The following is an 11,754-nucleotide window of genomic DNA, read 5'->3' on the forward strand; positions in this document are numbered from 1 at the left end:
TTATTACCAGCACGTTCCACAGGCTGAAAATTTTTGCTAACCTTTTGGATTTGATTTTGGTGATAGCAGACGATTCTGGTTCTGTCCATTCCTTCTCTTGGCTGGTCTCGGACTGTTCTGATAGACTGTGGACACTGCTTCTCCCTGATCTCTCCCCATCTTGTGTGGAAGACTTTCTATGATGAAAAGATCTTCTGTAAAAGGCAATTCTCAATGTTCTGTCTAGCTAAGCAGCCAAGAGAGTGTTATACAGACAGGAGCTGGATTGATTCTCAGTGGCTTCCACCCGAGTTCTTGGAGACAAAGGAAACAGGCTACTGTTTGGGATACAGCTGAGAAAGGGGAAAACCAATTCCTCACTCCAGATGCTGAGATCACCTGGGCGGAGAGACAAATTTAAGCCTCCACTTTGATGGCACTTCCCTGAATTAATTCCTCCGCTTGCTCCCAAAGTTAATAGCTGCCATTCATTCTTATAAAGAAAAACAAATGATGTACTTGAAACATGTTTGCAATGTGCACAAAACCTGCTCTCCACCTTAATGGAGAGCACCTCCAGCAGGACCCCCAATAGAAGGAGCAGTATAAACAGGTTGCTTACCTGTAACTGGTGATCTTCGAGTGGTCATCTGTGCATTCACACCCATGGGATCTAGTGCGCACGCACTGGATCGATCGGCATTGTAGCAAGCTCTTTAACGGATTTTCATGCCCAGACCTTGGGCATGCTCACGAACCCCACCGCGCATGCCCAGAGGGGAGGGCGCGGACATCCCGCCAGTTCCTTCAAACCGCCGCAAATCAACCCCTATTGAAAATGTAGAAGCTGACAGCAGCAGGGAAGGAGGGCGGGTGGTGTGAATGCACAGATGACCACTCAAAGATCACCAGTTACAGGTAAGCAACCTGTTTATCTTCGATGTGGCCTCTGTGCTTCATACCCATGGGAGATTAGCAAGCAGTGGCCTACCTGGAGGAGGGTGCTGGCAGGTCCTTACTGCGTAGCTGAAGATAGAATGCAACGTCCCATGTTGGTATTAGAGTTTTTGCGGACGTCTAGGGTGTAGTGCCTGATGAAGGTGTTAGGTGTGGCCCATGTAGCGGCTTGCAAATGTCCGTCAGGGGCACTCCCTGGAGGAAGGCAGTGGAAGCAGCAACAGCTCAAGTTGAATGGGCCCTTATTATCGGGTCAGGCAATGGCTGTTTGGCAATCAGGTAGCAGAGGCGGATGAGACCTGCAATCCACCTTGAGAGGCGCTGAGCCGTGATGCGAGTCCCCAGCCTTGCTGGTGCGTACGAGACGAACAGTTGGGAGTCCCGTCTCGCTGGGCGGGTTCTGTTCCGGTAGAACAGGAGCACGCGCTTCACATCCAAGGTGTGTAACATCTGTCCTCTGAGGATGTCAGAGGCGGGAAGAAATCCGGGAGAAAAACCTCTGCCTGCCTGACACTACCTTTGGCAGGAACGAGATGTCAGGTACGAGGCAGACGTTGTCTGGCAAAAAGGACAAGTATGGTGTGTCATGCCTGAAAGCCAGTATTTAAAACCATTTAAAAAACATTTTAAAAGCGGATGGGAAAACAGTGTGCATCTGTCAACTTGAGCATGGTAGGCTGAAAAGGCGGCCAAATAAACTCTTAACGATGAGTGGGAAAGTCCTGAGTCAGCGATGGATAAGAGGAATTGGAAAACTTTCTCGAGACCTGCAGAGGTGGCTCGAGGGGCATCATCACCAAGGGAAGAACAGAATCTTTGCCATTTATATTGGTAGGACCTTCGCGTAGTAGGTTTTCTGGCATTCAGCAGAACATTTGCTACGCGGGTGGAAAAACCATTGACGTTATTCTCCACACTGTCAATTTCAAGCGTGGTACGTCGTGATGTAGGAGAGGGGAGTCAGACAGGAAGAGGAGGTCCTGTGCCGGAGGGAATTGGTGGTATATCCCTGTTGACAATTCGGTCGAGAACCATGGTTGCCTCAGCCACCATGGGGTTATCAATATGCAGTTCGCGCCGTCTCTGAGAGGACCACTCTGAGAACCAGGGGGAAGGGAGGGAACAGGTAAAGGAGGTTCTTGGACCAAGGATAAAGGAGACCGTCTCCTAGAGAATGTAAGTCCCTGCCTCCTCAGCTGCAAAACAGAGGACACTTTTTGTTGGCTCTGGTGGCAAACACGTCGACTTGGGGAGCTCCCCACCTGCGGAAGAGTGGGAGGAGGTAGGTCGGGTTCATTTCCCACTCGTGGAGACTGAGCCCTGCTCGACTTAGATGGTCTGCTTGCACGTTCATGTGTCCTGGGATGTGCGTGGCTATCAAGAAGATGTCGTGGGTGATGCAAAAGTCCCATAACTGGATGGCAAGGTTGCAGAGACGTAGGGAGACCGTGCCTCCTTGCTTGTTGACATAAGCAAGTGCAGTGGTGTTGTCCGTGAGGACCGTAACACATTTCCCATTGATCAGTGGTAAGAAACTCGACAGCGAACTGTATTGCAAGCAGTTCCAGGACGTTTATGTGTCGACCTTGTTCATGGGTGTTCCACTTGCCTCCGACACACATGCCCATCATGTGTGCACCCCAGCCCGACAGGGAAGCATCCGTGGTCGGGGTGATTTGGGGTGATGGAAGATGGAAAGGTGCTCCCTGGAAGAGATTGGAAGGGACAGTCCACCAAAGTAACGAGTCTCGTATGTTGGGAGGAGGGGTTAGGACGACGGTGTGTGCGTTTTTCGTTGGGACATACTTGCGGATAAACCACAGTTGTAGACGACACATTTTTAGTCTGGCAAAGACCAGAACCGACGTAGTTGCGACCATAAGGCTGAGAAGCCTCTGAATTTGGAGGGCAGTGACAGAAGGTTGGTTATGTATGACAGTGGCGCAGGCAATACAATGCCTGCCTGTAACATCTGTAACGAACAGCCTCAAGGCTGTTCGATTCCCCACCGCGGCCGGAGTGAGCTCCCGGCCCCCATCCCAGCTCCCGCCAACCCAGCGGTTCGAAAGATAAATAAAATAAAAACGAGTAGATAAATGGGTACCTGCCCTAGGTGGCAGGGGGCACCCACCTCCTGGTTCCGTGCCAGGAGTGTTGGCAGCAGCAACGGAGGTGAAGACGGCAGTGGTGAAAACAACAATGGCGGCTGAATCCCGGACGACCAGACCTGACGGAAGGCGAGCGAACGCAAGGACGCGAGACACAGGCGAAGCAGACGCAGGGACGGCGCAGCACAGCTGGAACCGGAAGGACGTGAGCCGGAAGAACGTTTGCGCGCAAAAACACCAGCCTCCAGGAGAAGGTCGCCGGGCAGCCAGAAAGAGGCCTGGAAGAACAACAATAACATTCGGAGCCCGCCGGGAGAAGGGAAGAAACGCTGCCAACAGGGTGTCGATAGGGAAGTCCCTCCCCTTGTGAAATGTGGCCCTAGGTAGGTTCAATCACTACTGTATAGTAGTAAGTATGTAAACCGCTCTGAGACCCATTAGGGGTTATGAGCGGTATAGAAGTCGCATGTAAATAAATAAATAAATAAATGTCTGCCGCTCTGTCCTGAGGCAGGTAAGCCATGCATGTCTTGGAATTCAGTATAGCACCAATGTACTGTATTCTTTGGACTGGACATCATTGAGACTTTTCCCGATTGACCTGTAGGCCCAGATTTTCTAAGAGTGCCAGTGTTTCCCTGATGTTTGAGATCAGTGCGTTCTCAGAAGGTGCGACCAAAAGCCAATCGTCGATATAGGGGTAGGTGGAAATACCCCTGAGACGGAGGAAAGCCACAACCACAATCATAGTCTTTGTAAAGACTCTTGGGGCACTTGATAGGCCGAATGGAAGGGCTGCATACTGGTAAAAAAAGGTAAAGGTTCCCTTGCTCGAAAGCCAGTCGAATCCGACTCTAGGGTTGCGGTGCTCATCTCTGTTTCAAAGCCGAAGAGCCAGCGCTGTCCAAAGACGTTTCCGTGGTCATGTGGCCGGCATGACTAAACACCAAGGCACACAGAACGCTGTTACCTTCCCACCGAAGTGGTAACTATTTATCTACTTGCAATTTCTTGCTTTCGAACCAATTGTGAAGCGCAGGTATTGGCGGTGGGAGGGGTGGATGGTGAGGTGGAAGGACGCGTCTTGGAGGTCGAGGGTGGCCATCCAGACGTGTTTCTGAAGAAGCGGCATAATCTGTTGCAGGGACACCATGCGGAAGCGGTGGTAGGTCACAAAACACTTCAGTGCCCTTAGATCTAATATGGGTCGAACACCTCCATTCTGCTTTGGAACTGTGAAATAGCGGGAATAGAATTCCTTCCCCTGCAGATGAGGTGGTACCAGCTCGATGGCTCCCTTGCGGAGAAGGACGGACACCTCTTCCAGGAGAGGTGGGGAAGGGTGTGGAGATGACGACAGGAGAAATGGGGTTCTGGTGGAATTAGATACGGTAGCCTCGGGGCAAGATGGACACCACCCATTTGTCCGAGGTGATATGACGCCAGGTGTGAAGGAAGGGTGATAGACGGGTTTGAACTGACTCGGTAAAAGGGAAGTCAGAAGCCCTGTTTGGAGGGTTTTGCCTGTTTGGTGCAGGAAGAGTTTTGCCCGGATCCAAACCTTGGTTTTTGGAAGGTGGGTTTTTGGCCTCCTAAAGATGTACTGTCAGGAGACTGATGACTTGGGGTACACCTTTGCCAGGGCCTCGACCAAGTATGGGGACAGTATTGTTGTCTCGCGGAGGATGACACTCCTGGAGCCAGAGAAGCCTTTATGCTCTTATCCATATCTTGGAGTATGGAATCGGTAGTGCTATTGAAGAGACCAAGGTCATCAAACAAGAGGTCTTCGACATAAGACCTAGTATCCAGAAGGAGACTGGTATTACGAAACCAGGAATGTCTCCTCAGAGCTATTGCAGAGGCCATCGTTTTTGAGGACGCGTCTAGGGCATGTTTTGAAGTGTTGATTTGCTGTTTTGCCAACACCATGCCTTCCTTTTGAATAACTCTAGCTGCCTGAAGTTTGTCTTCAGGAAGATGAGTTAGGATTTTGGAAAACCTTTCCCAGAGAGTGTATTGATACCTGCTCATGCAGGCTAGGTAGTTAGTGGTTTTCACTCCCAACGCTCCCGTGGAGTAGAAGCGTCTGCCAAAGGCATCCAATTTTTTACTCTCTCTGCCCGAAGGTGTAGAGTGGGTTCTTTTCGATTTGGAGGAGGAGGTTACAACCATTGAGTTTGGTTGAGGGTGGGAGAATAAAAATTCAGCTCCAGTTTCCTGGACTCTGTACATGTGATCCAGGCGTCTTGTTGACACTGGGGCTAATGAAGGCTTTTCCCATGGTGCCTTTGCAGCTTGTAAAAGGACTGTTGACATTGGTAATGCCAAAGTAGTGGAGGTATCCAACTGCACGATATTGAAAACTGCATCTGTCACCTGAGGGTGTTGTTGGACGACAGAGAGTACTAAAGAAAGAGAGAATAAAGTGAGGAAAAATCCGAAGAGCTGTGAGGCAAATAGCCAAAAAAGCGAACTTATCAGACCGACGAGAAAGAGGTCTTTCCAACGCGGCAGTAAGAAAGGAACTGGCGGGATGTCCGCGCCCTCCCCTCTGGGCATGCGCGGTGGGGTTCCTGAGCATGCCCGAGGTCTGGGTGCAAAAATCCGTTAAAGAGCTTGCTACAATGCCACACACACCTCAGGACTAACTTTGGGAGCTGGGAAGAAAGTTATCCCAAATACAGCTTCTGGTTTGGGGAGTGATTCCTTTCTTCTTTGTCAGGGTCTGGAGGACAGGTCTGATTGGCAGCAACAGGATGAAGGGTAAAGTTTGGCCCATTCCTAGTGGTCTGAAGCAATGGTTGCCATGACCGATGGGATGGCAGAAAAGGCACAAAAAAGGACAACTAAAATGATTAAGGGGATGGAACACTTTTGCTTTGAAGAAAGGTTAAAGATGTATAGATGGAACATTATGTTTGGGGCAGTGATGCTCTGTATTCTTGGTGCTTTGGGGGCCACAGTGGGAGGGCTTCTGGAGTTCTGGCCCCACCAGTGGACGTCCTGATGACACCTGGGTTTTGGCCACTGTGTGACAGAGAGTGGACTGGATAGGCCATTGGCCTGATACAACATGGCTTCTCTTATGTTCTTACTATGGGTGTGCAAAAAAAAAGTATTTTTCAGTTTGGGTCTAGGTAAAGGTTCCCATGCTCGAAAGCCAGTCGAGTCCGACTCTAGGGTTGCGGTGCTCGTCTCTGTTTCAAAGCCGAAGAGCCAGCGCTGTCTGAAGATGTTTCCTTGGTTATGTGGCTGGCATGACTAAACACCAAGGCGCACGGAACGCTGCTACCTTCCCACCGAAGTGGTACCTATTTATCTACTTGCAATTTCTTGCTTTCGAACTGCTAGGTTGGCAGGAGCTGGAACTAGAGATGGGAGCTCACTCCGTCATGCAGCAACTCGGGTCTCGAACTGCTGAACTACTGACCTTCCGCAGCCTGCAGTTCAGCGTCTTAACCACTTGAGCCACCGCAGCTCCCAGTTTGGGTCTACTTGACGTGAAAAAATTTCAGTATTTCAGAAAAATCCTGGATCCCAATACCAGTATGGTATTTAAATCTGGGATTCTTTGGAAATCCCCAATTTTTTCGGGTCCAATAGACCCAAGAAGAAAAATTCCAATTAAAAAAAAAAGCCAGCTTGACCCCGGGGCTGGCTTGGCTTCTCCTGCAGCACATGCAGACCTGGCTGGGAGGGCTTCTCCCACTGCACGGTTTAAACCACGCTTCAGGAGAGGCTGGCTCCAGGATCTGCATGCGGCAGGGAGACAAGAGAGGATCAGATGACCCAGCTGAGAGCTCCCGCCGCCCTGGCTAATCCTTGCCTGGTTCCTCTTGCAGCTCAGTTTAAACCAGCCATTTGGCATAGCTGAATATACCTGAATAAAATCCAAAACAAAATCGGCTTTATTTGGACTCAGCTATTCTCTGATCTGTATTTGCCTTAAATAATAAATTTCAGCTCGGTTTATGCTGAATGCACACTCCTAGTTCTTATTTTCTTAAGTAGGCTGAGGAAACTACTGGAACTACCGATCCACACCCTTATTCCCCCTGCCTGTCAAATTAAACAGACCTTTAACCAGAACTTATAAATTGGCACATGCAAGTCCCTTTCTTACCCCAGAGCAATGCCGGCTGCTGTTTATTAGTACAGACTTGAAAAGTGAATGAAGTCCTTGGTTTGGATCCAGACTAAACTTTCTGCTAATGGAAGGGGTAGAGTAATTCCCATTAATTCCCCCTTCCTGCTGCAGATCCCCAGTTTGTTTCTCATGTTTTCCCCAAGGGCCCCTTGTCCCCCAGCAGCAGGTTTTCCCCCCAGAAAAAGGAGTGGGCTCCAGTGGGAGTGGGGAGGCAGGAATGTTCTGTTCCGTTTTGTTCCATTGACAGAAGTGCCCTGCACAAGCAGAAAATTTAGCCTGGATCCAAGTCCTCTCATGCAAAGTATGTTTGTGTTATGTTGCCATTTAGTATTTCTCTGCATGAGACCGAAAACAGACTCCTATGTAGTTTAGCCAGTAAATGCTGGTCAGCTGGAAACTGGGGGGGAGTGGAGTACAAATCTGTAGTCAGTAGGAAAGCAAAAAAGCATTTATTTTAATACTATGAAAGAATCTCAAAGCAATGCACACACCATACAACTGGTGTTCTGTTTTAGCACACAGGCAGAAGTGAGTAAGTGGGAACAGCACACTGCTACTGGAGCAAAACTGGCATGTGCAAAGCTTAACAGACATGTCCTGGATAATGCCAGCCAGCTCATCATATTTAACCTAAACCTCACCTGGACTGTGGAGAATCCTCCTGTAGATCGGAAAGCGGCACAGGAGGGTCAAGCTTCTTGGGCTTCTGAATACTGATATTTGGTAAAGGTCTCTCCCCACCTAGGCGATCCTGTAAGGAATTCTCTCTGTTCCGATTGATTTCTGAGTAAGGGCATCCAACTAACCTGCATCAAAAGAAGAAAAAGAGTTACCAGAAAATATGTTTCTTAGAAAATTTTACTGGTCCACCCTTTCCCCCCTCTTGTGTTTACACTAAGTAAAAATGATAAAGCAAGGGTAACCCAAGAGCTGAAGACTCCTTAGAAACAAGACAAAAATTTTGCAGATACAGACTACTCATAAATACTGCAAAGAGTGTGAAGCTTCAGGCAGAGAGGAAAGGAAGGCAGCTGTTAAAATGACCCTGCTCTTCAGTAACTCTGAAGAGCTGACTGAGCTCGAAGAGATGTCAACACAAGAAAAATCCTCCACAAAATTCAGTGAACAGTACAGACTGAAAAGCTAGTCAGAAGCACAGAGCTGCCAAAAAGGTCAATGAAGATGCACAGCATGGAGGGTCAAGAGCACAGTGACCTAACAGAAGGCCCTGGACAGCTTGGTTGGGAAGCAAAAGGGGAAGGCGGGATTATGAACTGGCACATGCACTGAATGGCATGTGAAACAGGTGCTAGCCTCCCTCACTGCTAGCAGACACACTTGTGCTACCCCTACTGATGGCCAAAGGCACATGCTTTCCATGATAATAATGTTTTTTAACCAAGAGGTCTCTGCATGGTGCATGCAAACTACCACGAATTCCAAGCAACCAGAAATACAGCAAAAATTCCCACACATGTATTTACAAGACTTCTACATGTTGGGGTCAGACTTTGTTACTGAGAACTCAGCAGCTTTTAGGGTGGATGGCTCAAGATTCCTATGAATTCATACGTAACCAGACATAAGAGCATTTAAAGAGCCTAGCTACATTTTATGGCTGCAAAGACATCAAAGGTGAAAGAACGTCTCTGCATCTGTGTTGCCATCTTGCTGCTGGTTTTGATTGGGGAAAGAAAAGGGAAGAATTGCTGTTTCGCAGTTACTTGCTCCTTCCCGGATAAACACCAATACATAGAAAGATAGCTCAGCCAGCAGTGAGACATGACTGTTTGTCTTAAGCAAAGGGGTACTTCCTCTTTTTCAGTTTACCCAGAGCTCTTCCTAGGAGGGCAGGAAAAGCTGAGGGGTGAACTCAAGCCGCTCTGGACTTCCTGGCCAGTTGGGGCAGTTGTGGGTGGCAGGCCTTTGAGATTCTCCATAGTCAGAGCCAGCTGAGTCTCATCTGATAGGTATCCAGGTTCTATTGCTGCTTTTCTGTGGTGTCAGTATTAAGCTTGTGAGTGAAAGCTATATGCAAAGCACAAGAGGGAGCTTAAGCACAGTATTTTAGAGCAAAGATACTCATTCATATTCACTGAATTTGCATTATTCTAACAAGAGCTGGGCAACTGATACACCCCCAATAACAATCCGCTGGGAATTACTCCATTAACCCTCAGTGCACGTACGTGTAATGCGTTCCGTATCTGGGTCCCCTGACATGACCCATCCCCTGGCAGCCAGGAGTAGGGCATCCCTGTCCCACTGCCCCTGATGGATCTCCAGACCCTAGAAAAACAAAACTTGTTCAGGAAGACATTTGACAGCCTTATTTTTAAATAACCGGGCAATTAGTGGGGAGAATAAGACAGTATCATGCATTATTTCTCTTCTCACCTAGTGGGAGCTGCAAGGGGTGTCCTGTTTTTGCACACCAGCCCATGGGGTGAATGTCTGGACTGTCAGCATCAATCCAGAAATCAAACATAGGGTCCCAGCCATCAAAGTGTATCTAAACAGGAGACAAAATACCCAGGAGAGAAAAGTAAAATTAAGTTAAAAAGAACGAAATTCCAGTTTTTTAAAGGCCATTGGGTTGTACAGCTAACTTAACAGGAGTGATTTAAGTCAAATTAGGTAAGAAACACAGATTTGTTTACAAGGCAACATTTTCCACCATCACAGTGAGCCTGGAATGACCCCAAGGACAAGCATCCTTGCAGAGTCTCATCAAAGGTAATTGGAGAAAATGGTCAAACGCCTTGCCAGGTTCTGCTCATGGAATTTTCCAGAAAAATCCAAGAAAGCCGCCATTTTGAACTGAGTGTTTCCCATGTGAATTCTGCCTCAGAAGTAATTCATAAGACAACCCCATGGAGGAAAAGTCTACACCAGAAAATGCCCCCAGTGTTTGTTTAAGTGGGGCACTTGACGATGCTGCTTAACCACCAGGCTATGCCTCAATCACCTTGGAGACCAATAAGATTGTCAGGCTTTAAGATTTTGAGTCAAAGCACCCTTTATCAGATATCAGTTGGAAGAGATCTCTGAGTCTTTATATCCCAGTAAGAAGGTAGGAGAGGCATTGCAAAGAAAGAACCAAATTTTGGAACTACAATTTGCACTGATATGAAGCTAGTGTAACTCTCTCCTTCATGACATGAGGTCGAGACTTAGTCACACACCAACATAAAGGGTATGGAAGAATTCTTCAGGACTGACTTATGATAACTTCTGTTATCTTTATCTTGTACACCAGTCTCTGGGGAAGACACGAATCCACCTGTATTGTATACAAGGGGCTGCTATTTTGCTGTTGAGTAATTCCCTGGAAAAGGTATACAGCTGCCCCATTGTTCCAAGGGACTATGCTGCGACACCTTGCACAATCCTTGAGATGATCAAATACAGAACACTGTCAGCAAGCTGCCATTCTGTTTTCTGTGACCTCTGTGTACATATCCTTTCCCTGTTGCACCCGGCTTGGTTTCTTTCATCCTGCTCCTGCGTTGGAATGCAAAAGATAACTGCTGGAGGTTGTGTGGGGGAGAAGATGCTGTAATGCTTGCCTATTGCTTTTCTCATGAGTACTGCACCTGTGTTTTGTCTGATGTTCTGCCTGGTTCCCATGGACTGGGCGCGCAACCGTTTCATTAGCCCGCCAGCGGGAAAGCTATTCATTGGATCTGTATCTGTTTGAAGTTCCTTTATTATGCTTGACCTAACTGTGTATCCCCAGTTCTAACAAAGAACGTGTTTGAGTATGTCTTCAACGCTTTGAAATAAATTTTGCTTTTCTTGAAAACGTGGATTTATTCTCGATGCTTGGGGATCCAACATATTGTTAGAACTGCCTTTTTCCTATCGTTCCGAATCTGGCAAGATCATGAGCGGAATTGAGGGAATTCTACCTAACACGGAGGGGGACTCAGGATCGGTCCCACAAACCTCCGCGTCTTTGGTGTTCACGACTGCAGCCTCGATGGAGGGTGCCGTGGGGGGAGCGATTCCCCGCCTGCCTGCACATCTGTCTTGGCCGCCTCCGACCCCTTCGCAATGGGGTCCGCGGAAGACTCACCAGCAGGATGATTGGACTATGTACAACACCCAGGGCACCCGTGAGGTGTACTCCCGTCGGGGGAGCGGATTACGTGAGAGTCTGTTTGACAAGGGATTGTTCCCGGAGCCAGGGTCTACCTCGGAGAAGGAGAGTCCCAAGCAAGACATCGAGGAGTGGATGTTCGAGCCGTCGGGACCGCGAGGCCACGCAGAAGATGAGGAGGGCACCGGAGCCTTCCAAACGGAAGAGGACTATGACCCACCCCCGGACTACCGCCCTCGGGACCCCATCCCGGAGGAAACTACCGGGGAACGACTAGCAGAACTGGAAGACTCGGTGAGAGACTTGTTGCGGGCATTCCAGGATGTGATGGAAGGTCTGCCGGGAATGATGGACGTTAGAATGGCTAATTTCCTTGACGCACACGCCGCGCAGCAACAAGTTGCTCCTGCACCGGGATTTCCCGCGCCGCCGATGCCTGCTCAACCGCTGATGGGACC

The 11,754-nt window shown here is 48.6% G+C and overlaps 1 protein-coding gene across 1 annotated transcript in view; it reads right to left on the bottom strand.

Moving 5' to 3' along the window:
* LOC107121097 (lethal(3)malignant brain tumor-like protein 3) overlaps positions 1-11,754 on the bottom strand; it is a 77,859-nt gene that overhangs the window by 27,160 nt on the left and 38,945 nt on the right. Inside the window, exons 8-11 of the mRNA XM_015423950.1 lie at positions 9,592-9,706; positions 9,384-9,483; positions 7,836-8,000; positions 42-176 (exon numbers count right to left, since the gene is read on the bottom strand). Coding sequence (XP_015279436.1) covers positions 42-176; positions 7,836-8,000; positions 9,384-9,483; positions 9,592-9,706 — 515 coding nt within the window. The remainder of the gene's footprint in view (positions 1-41; positions 177-7,835; positions 8,001-9,383; positions 9,484-9,591; positions 9,707-11,754) is intronic.

This window comes from Gekko japonicus, unplaced genomic scaffold, assembly GCF_001447785.1.
Source record: "Gekko japonicus isolate JY-2015 unplaced genomic scaffold, Gekko_japonicus_V1.1 scaffold344, whole genome shotgun sequence".
Lineage (NCBI taxonomy): Eukaryota > Metazoa > Chordata > Lepidosauria > Squamata > Gekkonidae > Gekko > Gekko japonicus.